Raw genomic sequence first — 16,051 nt, forward strand, 5'->3', positions numbered from 1 at the left:
GGGGAAGAAAAAATGCTTGATTTGACTGTGGTGAGGGGGGGGGGGGGGGGTCTGTGGAAGCAATAAGAGGTTTCATTGTTTTCTTAAACATTATGACCATTATGGAATTGAAATCAAATCAAAGCTTTCGATTACAAATGGAGAAATAACACAAAATCAATAAAGATGCATTGTGCGAAAGTGCAAAATGGGTATACAGAACATCCTGTGTTCTTAAAATTTTAATAAACAGAACTGTCCATCAAATTCATCAATCAGCGGCCAACACACAGAAAACCATGCAAGATGGTTATACCAAGAAGTCCCAAAAAATATAATGCCACATAGACTGCATGTACAGTGGCAACCTACAATATTGTGAAACAGGACCAAGCAGACTTAGACTTTAACAGCCTTACGCAGCATTGCTTAACAGGTTGGCTGGCCTGTTGCACGCAGCGTCTATGTTTTTCCAACTAAAAGTCAAGTTTGCCAACAATCTGGCCCTGACAGGACAAAAGGAAAGGAAGAACTACACTGGAATGGCTAATTGGCTGGCTGGCCAGAGCTTCATTCAGAGAGATGCTTTATTTCCATTTATTACCAAATATGTTGTTCTTTCTACACTACAATTTATCCTTCACTGTCACATTCAATGTAATATTTTGGACCATCTTGGTACAACACAGCAAGGTGACAACCACAATAAAGAGTCTTTGGATCTGAAATTCCTAGCTACAGACAGCTAATTAACTGTCTGTAGTTACGAATTTCAACAGACAGCTCATCATACTGCCCCGCATTCTGCCATAAGCCTCCATCTACATTAAAGATATTTAAGCTACAACGTGGTTCAAAAGCTAATGAGTGTGCTAATAAAGGCAACATTGACAGCGTTTACAGTGTTCAGAGGTTCTCTGATAATATGCACCCCCTAAAAACACTGACATAAATAACCAAAGTGGAAAAAAATCATAGTGATAGCATTAATACACATAAAGGCTTTACTTTGATCACTTGCAATTAGCTTCAGCAGTGCTATATAAGAATATGAGGGAGAACGTTGAGAAAATGGGGTGAAGAAAAGGAGGCACTATATGGTGCAACGCACTCTAAACCAATTAAAGGTCCATGTTTTTAAACCGCAATATGTCCATCTGTGTTGTAACACTACCTGACAAAATAAATGCTTTACTTTGCTTTTATTTAAGTATTTATTTATTTGAAGGTAAAATAGAAAGTGGAAATCACCCATGAAGTCATTGTTGCACATGAAGTTACCCAAGTAAAAGGACTGACTGAGGCAAAATCCCCTTTTCTCTTTCTAAATATGATGGATCAGTAAAAAGTCAATGACTTTTGGGGGAAACTTAACTCTGAAAGTCTGTCATTTTTACTAATCTTTGCAAGTGGCAAAACCACATTTTGTACAGTTCAGCCTCTGAAAATCTTTGTTTCCCATTTTTGTTCAGGGATATGACAATCGCTCTCTTGATTCTCACCATGCAAACATCAGTGTTTTATTTATCTTTTCGTCCGATTTTCTACATTTAAGTTTTCTACATTTTTAAAATAATAGTCCCACCCGTCGCCACATATCCCCATTAAATATGACACAGAGCAGTACTTTGGTTAAAATAAAACAGTAAATCAAACATTAATTCAATAAAGACAATAAAGTGCCATGCAACAAAACTCTCCGTGGTCTTGTCACAAATAAATAACTGTGCAGAAAACTTACAATAGCATCCTCAAAGAGAATCTTAAAAAAAAAAACACATACCAAAAGCAAGGCAAGGACAAAGGTTATCTCTCCTTACAGTGAATGAGCCAATGAATCCAGTTTTCATGAAACTACTTAAATATACTCACAGGAAGAACATCCCTTCATCCTAACAGATCCTTTCTCATGCTACTTTTGAGCTAAAATAGTGAGTAACAGCAGTTTTTCCTTGATGCAGAATTTCATGTTTCATCAAGCGGATCCAAACTGAGGTATTTTACAGTATATGTATGATGTATATGAAGCCATCATCCCCCACACTGTACACAGGTCTACATAGAGAAGAATTCAGTCTGATGGTTTTCCTTTGCCTTTTCTGATGCAATAGGTGGTTAAGCTTTGCTTTACTACAGGGACCTATGTTTAGTAATAATAAAAGAGGAACTGGCCATGTATTTTTTTTTTTTTTTACAGGAAACTGGTAGTCTTACAGATAACATATTCCTACAAGTACGTTAAAACTAATCAGAACAAGTCCCAAACGTCCAGCAGAAGTAGGTCAATAATGGGCTTTGCGTGGTTAGTTTTCCTTATAAACTCTTCTAAAGGTCAGAAGGGAGCACACCATGCAAGGGTGGAGGCGGTGACTGCAAAAACAGACCAAGGATTGTTGTTTTTTTTTGACCGAGCAATCAAGTTATTGTTGGGACAGGGCTGGTCATGTCTATGGAAACATTTGATATAGGTTTCGTGTTTATTAGAGCAGGATGCTGAGATAAGCTTTGAGATTGTTGGCTTTTCCTCAAGGCTGGTTCACCTTTTAGATCCGCTGAGCGGCCGGGAGCGACTGGACTGACTTTCTCCTGGAGAGCTTTGACCTGCGGGAAGAAAGCGGAGTTGTACAGTATGTGCATCCTGTGAGCAAATCGGGTTAAAGTACATTTTCACTGGTTGAATCATTAATATCCAAATGAGTTCCAGGACACCTTTGCGTGATTTCTTAGAAGTTACAGCAAACAAAATTGGTACTGAATACAGAAAGCACTCATTAACTACCCAATAACAAAAGTTATATAAGGTAAAACATGCACAGATATTCATTTCAGAAAATAAATTCTGATTCTGAAATGAATATCTGTAGCATATTTCCTTCTGTATAACTTATGCATTGGGAAGTTATTGAGTAGGGGTTTTTTTTTATTTCTATCCATAGATCCAATGTATTTGGCTCTCAGTTTAGGTCATGGAGCTAATGGCTCCAGGAGGGAAACAATAATTTCACTACCCGGCTTCACTTTCAAGCTAATTTTGGGCTTTCAGGTTAGGAGGGACATACCAACTCCCAGCATGTTCTTGGTCTGACCTGGAGTCTCAGTGGTGAGGGCCCAGAAACACTCAAAAAGGAGATGCCCAGGAGGCCTGATTTGATGCCTGAACCACCTTGGCTTTTTTTTTCTTCCTGCTTCTCATTGAAGGCGGACGTTTATCTTTTCTCTCCTCTCAGCCTCTCCTATCGTGTCTCGCTCCCCAATAAATAAACTTAAATTCTTTCAAGAATACACCCACCAGAGACTGTTGTTTTTATAATGCTAGCCATGTTGACAGTGCTAAGCTCACTAATCTCTACTGTAAGATGCTAAAAGACAGTTTCAATGTCAATTCATTGGTCTGTCTTTTAGTATAATACACAGCAATAATGAAACTAAAAGTAAGTAAAATTGTCTTAAAATAAATGTATTTGTCCTTGATTTGAGCAGGTAAATAAGATTATCTGCCCATAGAATGAGTATTTTTATTTTAATATATTTTTTTGTATAAATAGACAAGCCCCACTTGAAATAAGATGATGGAGATGAGTTATTCCTACTTTAAGGGCAAAAATCTTATTCTATCTGCAGGTCATTTAAACTTGCCAGCTCAAATCAATGATAAATACACTCATTTCAAGAAAACTTTACTTACTTTTAGTTCCCTTTTTGCAGTGTAGCAAATCACTGTTTTAAAGCCACTACTCTTTTTCACATGCTTTTACATCATATCTACTCCCAATATGAATAAATGAACACCAATCATGACAGGAAGACTGGCAAAAATATTTCCCATGCTTCCAAAAGACATTGGAACTGGCTAGAGAAAAAAAAAGTATCAGCAAGCCAAAGCTTTACAAAAGCCAAGGATTACAATTCAAACAAAAAGAAATTCTGGTTGTTGCATTTTTTAGAAATATCCATCTTTGCAATGATATACAGAAACCATTTTGAAAAGCTTATAAAAACTTTGCAGATGCTTTAAGTCCTAAGGTCACTTTAGCTTTTCTCCACCACATACCTTATGGTGCCGGCTAACAGAGGGTTAAAAGCATACAGCCAGTCATGCATCTCTTTGTCGTTGGCGGCCTGCAGCAGTATCCCACGATGCTCGGTGCACACAGCGAATGTGTTAGGGGTCTGCGAAGGAGAATATGTTAAGAGAGGTTACCGAAGTTTATTCATATAGCGGTGAAACTGTTGCTAAAATCGTCGATTTCCCACTTGAACGAATGTTTGCACATACCCGTAGTAATGTCTGTTTGTCTTCGCTGTATTCCACCTTAGCGGAGGACAGGTTGATGACAGCTCTCTCCACGCTGTCCCTCTCGCTGCGGTACAGGTAGACGTAGGGCCGGCGCACGACCACGAAACGCCTCACCCAGCCACTGCTGTGGGGCTCCAGGAAATGCAGATAGCCCTTCTTCGACACAATGGGGCTGAATGTACAAAGAAGACAATCCGTAAATGAGAAAATAAAATGCAGAACATAGAATTGCAGAAATCTTGAAGAATTAGGTGAAGAGCCACAGCACATTCTGTGACTAATTATCTTAATGTGCAGCGTTTGTGTTTTCATGGCGTCCACCATCAACAAAACAGTTTTAGCGTTTTAATAAACACAACTTGTATAATTTTCAGTGACACAGAATCAGCAGCTGATCTTTTTCCCCACCTGACACGAATCTCCTGTATGTCAGGAACAAAGGTATATCCTCTAAGAGTTTTCTTTCTGTCCACTGGGCTGTACGGGTCCAGGTCTGGTGTCGATGCTCCTGAGCTCGGCTCAGTGAGCCTAAACAACAGAAGCAGCAGATTAAAATAAACTAGACTAACACCCCTAGATTGATTTTTTTTCCCCTTTCGTTTTAACCTTAGAAAAAATGCATTCTATAACAAATTATCTTACTCTAGAATGATTATTTAAAACTGCTTAAATAAATCATCTAAAAAATCTGTTTATAAAATATCTGATTATTAAACAGATCAAAACGGAAACCGAACCTATACTTTCCAAAGTGTAGAAGAAGATTACCGCGCCGTATTTCACTTACCGGATGTCAAAATGACCCTCCACCAATGAGGGGCAAGTAGAGGAAGGAGTAAGGGTGCTCAGGCTAGGGGAGGACGAGTCCCTCAGGAGTGACACGGACATTTCTGAAAGCTAAAAACCACCCACACACACCCGACCACACAGCCACACACACACACGAGAAAGAAAACAAAGAGGCGCAACAAAAGGAGGACACATACAGATAGAGACAAAACAGATCAGCGAACATTTAAACAAGGACAACAGAGACATGCATTCAGAGAACATCTCAGTTAGCGTTTTGTCAGTCTTTAAAATGTACAAAAAGAACGACTGGGACGTAAACCTGCATGTCTAAGAGCCCCCTTATTTTTAGTATGCAGACTTGTTGTGTTATTATGTTAGTTGGGACCTCACAGTTTCTAAAGAGGAAGGACATTTGTGGAGGAAGTTGGTGGAAAGGAGAGGAGAATGATTTAGAAACAAGTAATGAAGACGTGGCTTTGTGAAATCTGAATTAATCTTCTAATTTAAGTCAACTGTGGTCAGCAAAACCCTATTCTGCACATTTACGTAAGCATCTTTAACATCCCAAGAAATGAATCTCACTATTCCAACCCACCACCTCATTTATAAAGGTTTGGGACCTGCAAAAGTGACCCACAAGCGGCACCATTTCTTTTTCTTGCTATAGATTTACTCAGAATTCATTTACTTTTGTTTATCTTAACTTATAACAGGTTTTGTTCCTAATCTCTTACATAACTAAAACATGTTGCAGTAAAAAATAGGCCTTTTTGTTCATAACATAAAATAATTTTGTGTATAGCATCTACAATAACAAACTAAATGGACCAGAGGTACCACAAAATAAAACTGTGTATAGCAAAAGATTGAGGCAAACTGCTTTAAAGGGTTGAGTCGGGTGTGCTTCATTTGCACTCTGCTTATGGTGAACGTCGCCTGTTTGAACTGCAGCTCGGAGGGATTGTGAATGATTTCTGCCTCTTAGAATATCTTTAAAATTAATTGCCACCTTAGGAAATGAGGAGAGCTCCATTTTGGGATGCAAACGGCTGTAAAGGAGCATTTCTAATGGTGAAATACTTAACCTTTATTTGAGACAAATTACGGAAAATAAATAAATGGAACAACTTACAGCTAGCTACTGTTGTTAGCTTCACTCAGGTGGAAATGTTTGCCTACTACTGAAACTCACATGTTTGCTAGTAGACTCGTCTTTTCCATCAGTCGGTCACGTCATTTCTAAATATTATTTCAATGATCAGTTTGGATAAATTCCAAAGCAGGAACTACATTACAGAAGAAAAAAAAACGCTAAGACCATTAGCCACAGGCACGTGGCTGCACAGATGTGGTTTGATCAAGCAAATATTGACAAAGTAAACCACATGCCAATTGTCAGGGTGTAAAATTGCATGATATAGATTTCGTAAGGACTTTTAGATAGATTTCGTAAGGTTTAGGTTGTTTTTGTTTTCTGATGGTGTGGTAATATGCGTCTCCAAAAACAAGCAGTATTATTCACTAAATAAAATTCTCTATTACATAAACCACACTGGCTTGATTAAACTAGTCCCAGCAGAAGTCCGGTAACCTAACTGGTGCTGCGCTGATGACCATTGTCTGTTGTGAAACATGTTTTACTGGAATCGCCAAGATTTACCCTCTAAATGACGTGACGCCGCCTGACAATCAATCTTTGAGGCTCGTCAATAACTGAACAATCAGCAATCGCAATTTGTTCCCTCCAACAAGATCCAAGGAGTTTACATTACGACAAAAGATTAGTATAAATGATCAAATGTTGTTAGTGAGGAAATTACAATTCAGACACGTTATTGTAAATGATTAGAGGGTGTTTAGTCCTTTCCCGAAACCTAAAAGGAGTCTAGTAAAATGTAAGATGGATATTCGGCCGACTGACCTCATGAACAGCTGAACACAACAGGGAACTAACAAATGTTCGTCGTTATGAAGGTAACTAAATTTTTGTTCATAAACATTGTGTGTTTAAATTAAAGGGTAATGCTAAACTCCAGTTCTGTGGTGTTTTCGTGTGTTTTGGATATCCGTACATTGAGTTTTTTGTTGTCAGCTATGATCAGTTTCCAGGACTCGGATTTTGCACAAAGCGTTAGGTCTATGTCAGCATGAAAACATCTACTGCAGTCTGCAGTAAGTATGGGGTAAGATAACTGTCAATATAATAGTATGCGTAGGTCTCTGAATTTGTTAGTGTAAGTCAATACATGTGAATAAATGTAAGATCTGTATTTGTTCCTGGTTGTAAACTTATACATACGTGTGGCATCAGATGCTTCGTCTGTGAGAATACAAATTTAGAAGTTACAAATACAAGTTACAAAGTTACAACTTTGCAACAGTACAAGAACAAATCCAAAATTTAAGAGTACAAATCACAAATTTATGAGTAGGAAGCTACAACCCCTGATGAAGCTATTACACACTCTACCGGCTTACTGGCAATAATGACGTGAAAACAGGCGTTTCATCTGTGAGAATATGAGTGCTGTTTTCTTCGTCTTCTTTCTCTTCTTGTTTAATGGCGGTTGGTGAAAAGCATTCAGGTGAAATCACCGCCACCAACCAGTAAGAAGTGTAAAACAGCCTCATCAGGGGTTGTAGATGAGTTGATAACCAGGAACAAATACAAATCTTAAAATTTATTCCCATTTATTGACTTACATTTACAAGTTCAGACACCTATGCATACATTTATATTGACAGTTATCTCACCCCATAAGTAAGCATTTTAAGTTATATTATACTGTATATCTTAAGTTGGATATAAGTTTGCTATGTTAACTTGGGCTGTAACATTGATTTGTCCGTGGTAACCTTGAAATAACTTCACTGACATGATTCACCATTTTTTTGGACATTTTTTCCCCTGTCTTTTTGCCTTAATGTTAGTAGTTATGGTAAAAATGCCTCTTTTAACACCGTGAGCCTCACTATCACTGCCGTTACAACGTCTTTGTTTGTTTATCGGAGGTTAGAGCTGTGTGTTGTACACTTCTGTGTGGGCGGAGCAATCTTACAGTTGCTGTCATGTCAATTCCCCAAAGTTTGACTGCTCTGACTGCTGTCCACTAAAGGATGGGCTAAATGCACGCCACATGACTCCAAATAAAAGTGAAAAATGCTCCTTTAAGAGCCCTAGGTATATTAATAGCAGCTTAGAATTGTTAAAATAAAGCAGAATCTCGAAATGAAAATGCAATAGCGATTAATGGATGCAAATACATCAGCTGATAGTGACTGGACGCTGACAGTTATTAGAGCTTAAATGTTTAGTAAAGATAAAGATAACGGGTCAGGTTAGAGGGCCTAGGCTGGGGCTCACCTTGCTTTCACTGGCACTGCTGCTCACCTGGCTGTACTCTCTGTTGAATGTGTGCATCAGCAGGCGCAGACACTGGTGACAAGACCGTAAAAACAGCATTAGTTAGGTACAAGGGTGCCAAAAGACCACAACAAAACAAACAGGAAGTGAACTAGCAGTCACCTTAGCAGCCAGCTCCCTCTGCCTCTGGTTGGGGCTGTCAGGAGTGGGGCTGCTGCTCGGGCTGGTGCTGAACACGGGACTCTTTGCAAAGTCACAAATGTCGCTGCTCTTGTAAAGAGCGTCCTGCCCTGCCTGCAAAGTTGCCTCCAGCTTTTCCCTCAGCAGGAGATAATGCCTTGTCTTCTCCACCTAAAAAAAAAATACCAGGGATTTAAGACGGTATTAAAGTTGACTAGTCAGAAACCTCTATTAAAGAAGCATTCTTTCAAATTCCAGACTTAATTAATGGATACAAACTCAATTTGTGTGTGTGTTTTTTTTTTTCTTTGAACAGTTTTCTTATGAACATATGCAACTGCAAACATTAGAAAATAAAAATATTTTAAGAATTAAATAATAAATCAATTTTAAAATTCTGCAACTACAAAATGATCAAATGAATTGAAGATGATAAAGATGAAAGTGACTCCTGAGGAGGAGATTACCACCATATAAACTTTGTTGTTACAATTTGTATGTATGTAGCAATTACTCAGCATTCAAAATAAACATTTATTAAATCTTGCATCACTTTCTACTCCAATTAGGGATTTTGTTATAAGGTAGACACCACAAATTAAAGTTATTCAACCAGGTTAAGAGGACATTTATTCACGATTTAAGCAGGTCACAGAAATTAAAAAAAATTCTTTTTTTTTTTCTTTTTTTGCTGTATTGTATGGTGTAGTGTTGTAAACTGACCTCCTGCAGTAAGCTGAGCTTCTCCAGCTCCCACTGGTGATCCAGGATGAGGCTGTCGCTGCGGGGTCTCCATCCCGCCAGGTTCTCCTCTCCTCGAACGTACGCCACCGAGGTGTCCAGCACACGCCTGCGACGACGCTGCATGCCTGTCAGAAAATATTAACATATCAGAGGGTTTTAGTGTCAGAGTGTATAGACATAGGTATTAGCAGGGGAAATTTTCTTTATTCATTAGTGAATCACCTGGACTTCCATTGTCTGCAACATGGCAGAGGGTGACCTCATAAACTCCAGTGACACGATTACTGAGAAGGAGAAGGTCAACATTTAAGACATGAGTGTCAGATTCTGTAAATGAGACATTCAGTTTACTGTGGCCATGGAGCAAACCAGACTGTTCATTTGTGAACGTCTACCTCTCTGAGGGCCTGAGGCAGCCGGTGCTGAAGAAGTTCCTGATGGATCGGGAGGCTGGCAGCTTCGTGTCACGGGAGTAAAACACTACGCAGAAATCTTTGGTGATAACTGTTGGCTGAGTGCAGTTCTCCATCTATAGGTGTAACATAATTAACAAACCGTCAGTGAGAACAGAATAGCTCGCTGCTAATAAATAACTGGTGCTCTTGTTGAGAAAACTAAGATCTGGTTTCACTTTTAAACAAAATCCTATCATTATGTAGCAAAAGACTGAACTAGAAGCTTGCCATCTCTTAAAAGAACCTGGCATGGATTGGCTACAGGTATTAATAAGAAACGATTTTAAAAGAAGAGTTTCAAAAGCAATTAATGCATTGAATCCTGCACATTGAATGCACTGTTCCTTCCCCCCTTCTGTTGATGCACATTGCTGGTTTGCTGGTTAAAAGGAGGCTAGTACTTATTTTCTATCACTTGTAAAAAAATAAAATAAAAAATAAAATAAAAAAGACAACTTCCACTGCTAGGACATTTTTTAAGTCAGGTTAAACATGTACAGTCATGATGTAAAATATAAAGCAGCCCCATCCATCACACTTATTAAAGCGCTACTTTAGATTATTTGCAATGAGGTTCTGTGAAGTTATTGGTGATAGTTTTCGAAATGATATTCGAAATGAAATTTATTCGAACATGAACATGATACAAATATAAAAATAAAATAGTGCACAGTAACAAGAAGTGCATAAGAAAGAAGAGAAAATACAGATTTTTGTTTCAGTTAACATATCATGCTCAAAATGGGGTAGGAAGAAGTGAGAACTTATAAACTCCTACCCCTAAACACTTGAGACTTTAGAGTCCTACTGTCATAAAAAAAAAAAAATCAAAATCAAAGTGGCAGTTAGAAGTAACAGTTACTAATATTTACCTATACATTTTCCCATTTTATGCTGGTTTATCTTTCTAAACCCTTACACCAAGTTATTATCTTCAATACACACCTTATTGCTTTCTGTCCCCATGTGTATATCTATTGAAAATTACCTCTTTGTACCTTCTTTTGAATTGTGTTAAAACTATTGCTTTGTTTTAAATCTTCATGTAACTTATTCCATAACTTTACACCTTTAATTGAAATACAGAAGCTTTTCCTTGTTGTTCTAAAATTGCGGATCTTGAAGATTGAGTGACCCCTTAAGTTATACCCCCCTTCTCTTTCAGAAAACGTGCTCTGTATGTGCTCAGGTAACAACTTTTTTGATACCTTGAACATAAATTGAGCCATTTTAAATTCTACAAGCTCGTCAAATTTGAGAATTCTGGATATTATGAAGAGCGGGTTTGTATGCTCATAATAACCGACATTATGGATGATTCTAATGGCTCATTTCTGTAGGACGGTTACCGGATGTAAAGAGTTCCCTCACCCTTTGTAGAAAGAAAGATATATCAATCAGTCGGATCCCCGGGGTAATTTTCAAACAACTACAAAACCTGTAAAGCACAAGAAGATACCACCTCTGATGCCGTAGCACAACTGGCACAAATCAGAAGGGTTAACTACATTCTTGGCTGAGTAATGGCAACTTATCTGACCGATTGTCCCAAACTCCACCAACAGAATGGCACACAGAAACACTGATGCACAAAACAAAACTTCTTTTAAGTTGGGGTTGTTCTATTCTGGTCATTTGTTTCCTTTGGAGTTGATTTTAATTGCTAAAATCACCTCAAACAAGCGGTGCAAATGATAAATGGACCGAAATTATATGGAATGTTTTTCTAGTAAACCAGATCAGTAGGCAAACTGGGGTAGATGGCTTGCCCAGAGGCACATCAACATGAGCAAGCTGGAAACGAAGCAACGAAGCAGATTGCAAGACGATTATTCATCTCATTAGGCAACAGTTGCTCCAAGGAGGCCAATCCACAGGCCCACCTAGAGAACATCTGATTAGCTGTTAGCCATTGAATTTATTCCAAAGATTTCACAGTCATCTGAGATTTTTCTACAACAAGTATGGGAATTGATGTTGCTAATGACTGAACAGAACCTTAAAAAATCTGAAAATCTGAATGAATCCTTTAAGGAAACTTTATTTTAAGACTACAGTTGGAAACATACACAAAGCCTGTCTGTCAAGCAGCTGCAGGCTAAGCTGATATCAGCTTGTTGTGTTTGTGTTCTTTATGAAAAGCAGGACGGCAAAGGGAAGGATAGGGATAAATAGTAAACTTTACAAAATTCATGCTTACTTGAAATATCTGGCTAAATTTAGTCAGTGTTTCTCTTATATTTTTGCTGAAAGTAGGAATGAAAGTCAAAATAACAAAAAAAATGCATAGATAAGATTATTATAACTGTAATAATCAATATATGGATCTATGAACACTATGCATGGCTCTCTTTATTCATTTTTACGTAAGGTGATGTTATAGTAAGAAATTTATAGCTGTCCATGCTTCAAAAAATTGTTAACTAAAGCAAGCCCGGGATTTTCTGAACTGTTCAGCCTATTACTGTACCTCCAGATAAGCTGAGAGAGTGATGTAGATCTTCTCCCCATATGGGGTGACCCTGTTCAGAAGCAGAGAGTTGTGCATGGAGCTGTCCCATGCCGCCTCAAATCGATAGAAGGTTCTGCAATTAGAAAAATCAAACATGTGATTCATTGTTCTGTATTGGTTTTTGTTTTGTTTTTTTGTCAACAAAAATGCAATCTTTAAAAGACTGTCAACGTATTTTGTTATCAAAAGCATTTTTTTATATATAAAAAAAAAACATTTAAAAAATCCTTATACCTATGATCAACTCCCAATGAAACGCTGCCATTAAAGAAAAAAAGAGAAAAAAGGATATAAATTAAAAACTATTTAGCTGCAGCTGTCAAGAGTTAAAACTCAGCAAGTTTGAAAAATCAATAAAAGCTAAAGGTTTTCATCAATACACACTGCTGTGTTGTTAAAAAAAAAAAGCACCCCATCTATGCTGAAAAAAGGGGGCTGTTGAATATTAAAATAGTTGAACATGAAATTACAAAACCACCCCAAACTCATACTTGTCATCATGTTTTGGCCAGAAGTATCCAGAGGAGAGGATGTTGAGGGAAAGGATGTTTGGGTCTATGATGGTCTCGTCAGCCTCTGGTGTGTTTCGAATCCGACCTGTAACGACGGACCGTGGTAAAAAATCGTTGCTTTTGAACTTCCTTTCCGCATTTACGATCTGGTTATTGAAACCCTTCTTAAATCACTTGAGCAGAGAGGTCACTCACCAATAACCAGCTCCTTCACCTCCTTCCACTCGATATCGTTTCCTGTTTCATGAGCAATGGTAACTCTGATCCTTCTCTGTATGCCCTGTGCAGTCAAAGGATGATGGAAAGCGAAGGCAGATGTCTCAGTAGCGAAGGTCAACTTCTTGCTATAAACATTTGCAGCGGGGAGCATGATGGTGAAATGTAAGGAAAGTAGTCAGACCTGATGTAAGAGGAAGGTCCCATGGCACGGCATCCCGGCTCTGTGGTCCACAACAGCTGGAATGTAGCTAGAAACAGACAAAACAAAATCAATAAACTATGTTCGAACACTTGTATTTTCCAGTGAAGGGTGTATTTATCTGATATCTTTTCCGTATTCAAGAAGCAGCATAACAAAAAAAAAAAAAAAACAGGACTTACTCTCCATTAGCTTCTAGCTCACAGATCTCAAAGAAAACCATGAGGTCATATTTGGCATGACAAGGTCCAGCAGTGGAGCGAGTCAGCGTGCTGAGCTTGGTGGCCGGTACTAAACAGATCAGGAACAAAATGAAAGATTAAAAGAAACAAGAAAAATGACTTTTCTTTCATCACAGCCCCTCTTAAAGTCCACTTCCTACCTGTATCAAACCCACACACTTAAATCATTGCATATCTGCTAAATCATCATAGCAGTCAATCAATTTGCCTAAATAAACAGAAAACTGAAAACATACATCAAAAAGGGAGGATTTCTAACTCAAATCTATTCAAGGACATCAAATCTAATTATACAGAAAAACAAAATTCCTTCCCACCCACCCCAGCATAAAGAGCTTTAAAGAAAGGGAGAAAAAAAATGGACTAGGCTATGTATCCTGCTACTTGATACAATTTAACATTTGCATTTTAGAAACTCAAAATATTGATTTACAATTGGTTCCAATTGTTGTTTAATTGAAGGATACATCATAAAAATATTCCTAAAAAAATGGGGGTTCAATGTTTTTGCAAAAATCTATATAGGATTTGAGACTGGCAATTTTAAGCTCTGCAAACAACAGTTTACAATTAGAAAATATGTTAATCTAAATGAATTCATGTTGTATTCTGTTCTGAAGACAGTTTCTGCAAACCTGGTTTGGATAATGGCATCACCCGTGGAAACTGCCTCCTGGAGGGTCTCAGAGGACTGAAAGAAATAAAAAAAAGGGAAGCAATCTATCACATAAGATACTTTTATTTTTTTCAGAGACATCACACGATGATTTGTGAAGTCAAATTCCTTCCAGACCTGATCAAATCTTTGCACAACGGAGGGAAAGGCTGTTTCTGATAGTGTCCGAACACCTCAAAGACGATGGGCTGAGTCTTAATGTACTCCAGGAAGGACTTGGTCACTTCCACCGTGATCTAACAGAGAAGAGATGAGGTAAACTTCAAGTAGACCCTCCAGATAGCCGCTAATTTGCAGAAGCACTAGTCAGTCTTGTTTATGGGTCCTAACTTATTATTGGCCGCTTACATTTTGTACGTGGTAGAATCCGAGTGGAGGCCCTCTGCCGGTGTTCTTAAGCGGCTCAGTTGAAAAAGCTTCATCGTGACGGTGGATAAAGCTGAAAAAGAAAAGTCAAGCATATTTTTAGAACATCACAAATTTAAAAAAGGGAAGAATGTTCAGTCTGTGTTGCGGTTTTGATGTCATCAGTGGTTTAAACAGCCACTGAGAACTGTCAGTAGCATTTATAACCGTTTTACGTTAAAAGAAAAACATCCCTCTCCAAGAGCTGTTTTATTAAAGCCACCATTAAACTCACTTGAACTGGCAGAAAATATCAGCGTATTCTGCCGAGATGCTGGAGGCCTGAAGGACGGTGACCCTGAAGGTGAAGGTGCTGCCAACCTTCAAGTGGGACAGAGCTTTTTCTGGAGACAGCTCCGGTGGAAGGTCCAGACCCAGACCTAAACTCTTCACAGGGCTGCAAGGAATCTCCTGACTGGCTGCAAGGTGCAGAGATAAAGATCTTTAAACATTTACAGACCTATAACTTTGGGGAAAACAAAGATAGAAACACCAAAATGTGGTGTTTCAGAGCATTAGTTTTTTTAATGTCCTCTATGTTAAAGCATACAATTGAAATATCTGACTTTGTCACATTGTAAATCTGGAGAGAAGTGTTTTGTACTAAATTTGGAAATGACTTTTTTCAGAGACTAAATGTGCAGCCTGCTCACCAGCACAGGTGTTGTTGTTCACTTCATCTGCGGAGATTCCTATCTCCACGTTTTGTCCTTCTCCCTCCACAATTCGCAGCTCCTCCTGGGAGGTGTTGGAGTGTGACAAACCACCGGGGCACGACTCACTCTGAAACTGAAACAAGGTAATATTGCTGCAAAGTTTCCCTCTCTCTGGTATTTTGACCACTCAGTTTCAGCTGTCGTTCGATCTTTACTGGATGTAAAAGTCTCTTTTGAGGAACAACATTGGAAATCGCTCCAAATACCTTTTCGAATTGGTGGTCTTCAAAGGAAATCTTGGCAGTGCCTGACTGCCTCACTCCAGATCCATAATCGGGGGCCTCCTCATCAGCTAAAAAAAAAAAAAAAAACACAAGTTGCCACACTTAGGTTTCCCCATCATCTCAGAAAATGTCTCTGATGTTGCAGGGATTCCATTTTCCATGTACCTGATATGGCCTGCACAGCCACCCTGAGGAAGCCTTTGACCTCTCCCTTCTCGCTGACGATGGCCACGCGATGCACCAGAGGCACCGGATACAGCAGGTTGCTAAGGTACACAAAAGCCCTGAAGAGAGGAGTGACGACAGGTTTTTGTCTTTTGCAAGCCTTTGCGTTATAAAAAAAAAGGATATAATATTTTCATGTAAGATGACCAACCTGCCAACCAGACGGAACCAAGGGAAGCGGTCGTAGAAGGGGTCTCCTCCTGTTAGGGCGTGGTCGCAGTCCTCCACTGTGCTGCTGGGCAGCTCTGCAGCTCGGTCATACATCTCTCTCATCAGGTCCAGCCTCTGCCTGCAGGGGGCCCCATAAAAC

General features: G+C 38.8%; 1 protein-coding gene across 9 annotated transcripts in view; it reads right to left on the reverse strand.

Annotated features, from left to right (window-relative positions):
• Positions 1-225: 225 nt before the first annotated feature.
• kif1ab (kinesin family member 1Ab) overlaps positions 226-16,051 on the reverse strand; it is a 32,761-nt gene continuing 16,935 nt past the window's right edge. For 3 of the 9 annotated variants that reach the window (XM_021324718.2, XM_021324715.2, XM_021324717.2), the window contains 25 exons: positions 15,893-16,030; positions 15,682-15,800; positions 15,499-15,584; positions 15,230-15,365; positions 14,812-14,995; positions 14,520-14,610; positions 14,289-14,407; positions 14,131-14,186; positions 13,436-13,544; positions 13,236-13,302; positions 13,031-13,115; positions 12,815-12,920; positions 12,558-12,581; positions 12,282-12,396; positions 9,752-9,885; positions 9,579-9,640; positions 9,336-9,481; positions 8,595-8,783; positions 8,433-8,504; positions 7,368-7,388; positions 5,064-5,173; positions 4,685-4,804; positions 4,256-4,448; positions 4,031-4,149; positions 226-2,580 (listed from right to left, as the gene is read on the reverse strand). In XM_021324718.2, coding sequence (XP_021180393.2) covers positions 2,523-2,580; positions 4,031-4,149; positions 4,256-4,448; positions 4,685-4,804; positions 5,064-5,173; positions 7,368-7,388; positions 8,433-8,504; positions 8,595-8,783; positions 9,336-9,481; positions 9,579-9,640; positions 9,752-9,885; positions 12,282-12,396; positions 12,558-12,581; positions 12,815-12,920; positions 13,031-13,115; positions 13,236-13,302; positions 13,436-13,544; positions 14,131-14,186; positions 14,289-14,407; positions 14,520-14,610; positions 14,812-14,995; positions 15,230-15,365; positions 15,499-15,584; positions 15,682-15,800; positions 15,893-16,030 — 2,659 coding nt within the window. In that variant the 3' untranslated portion in view covers positions 226-2,522. The remainder of the gene's footprint in view (positions 2,581-4,030; positions 4,150-4,255; positions 4,449-4,684; positions 4,805-5,063; positions 5,174-7,367; positions 7,389-8,432; positions 8,505-8,594; positions 8,784-9,335; positions 9,482-9,578; positions 9,641-9,751; positions 9,886-12,281; positions 12,397-12,557; positions 12,582-12,814; positions 12,921-13,030; positions 13,116-13,235; positions 13,303-13,435; positions 13,545-14,130; positions 14,187-14,288; positions 14,408-14,519; positions 14,611-14,811; positions 14,996-15,229; positions 15,366-15,498; positions 15,585-15,681; positions 15,801-15,892; positions 16,031-16,051) is intronic. The other 6 variants (XM_012878937.3, XM_036138174.1, XM_012878938.3 and 3 more) reach the window with 4 other exon arrangements.

This window comes from Fundulus heteroclitus, chromosome 6 (assembly GCF_011125445.2).
Source record: "Fundulus heteroclitus isolate FHET01 chromosome 6, MU-UCD_Fhet_4.1, whole genome shotgun sequence".
NCBI lineage: Eukaryota > Metazoa > Chordata > Actinopteri > Cyprinodontiformes > Fundulidae > Fundulus > Fundulus heteroclitus.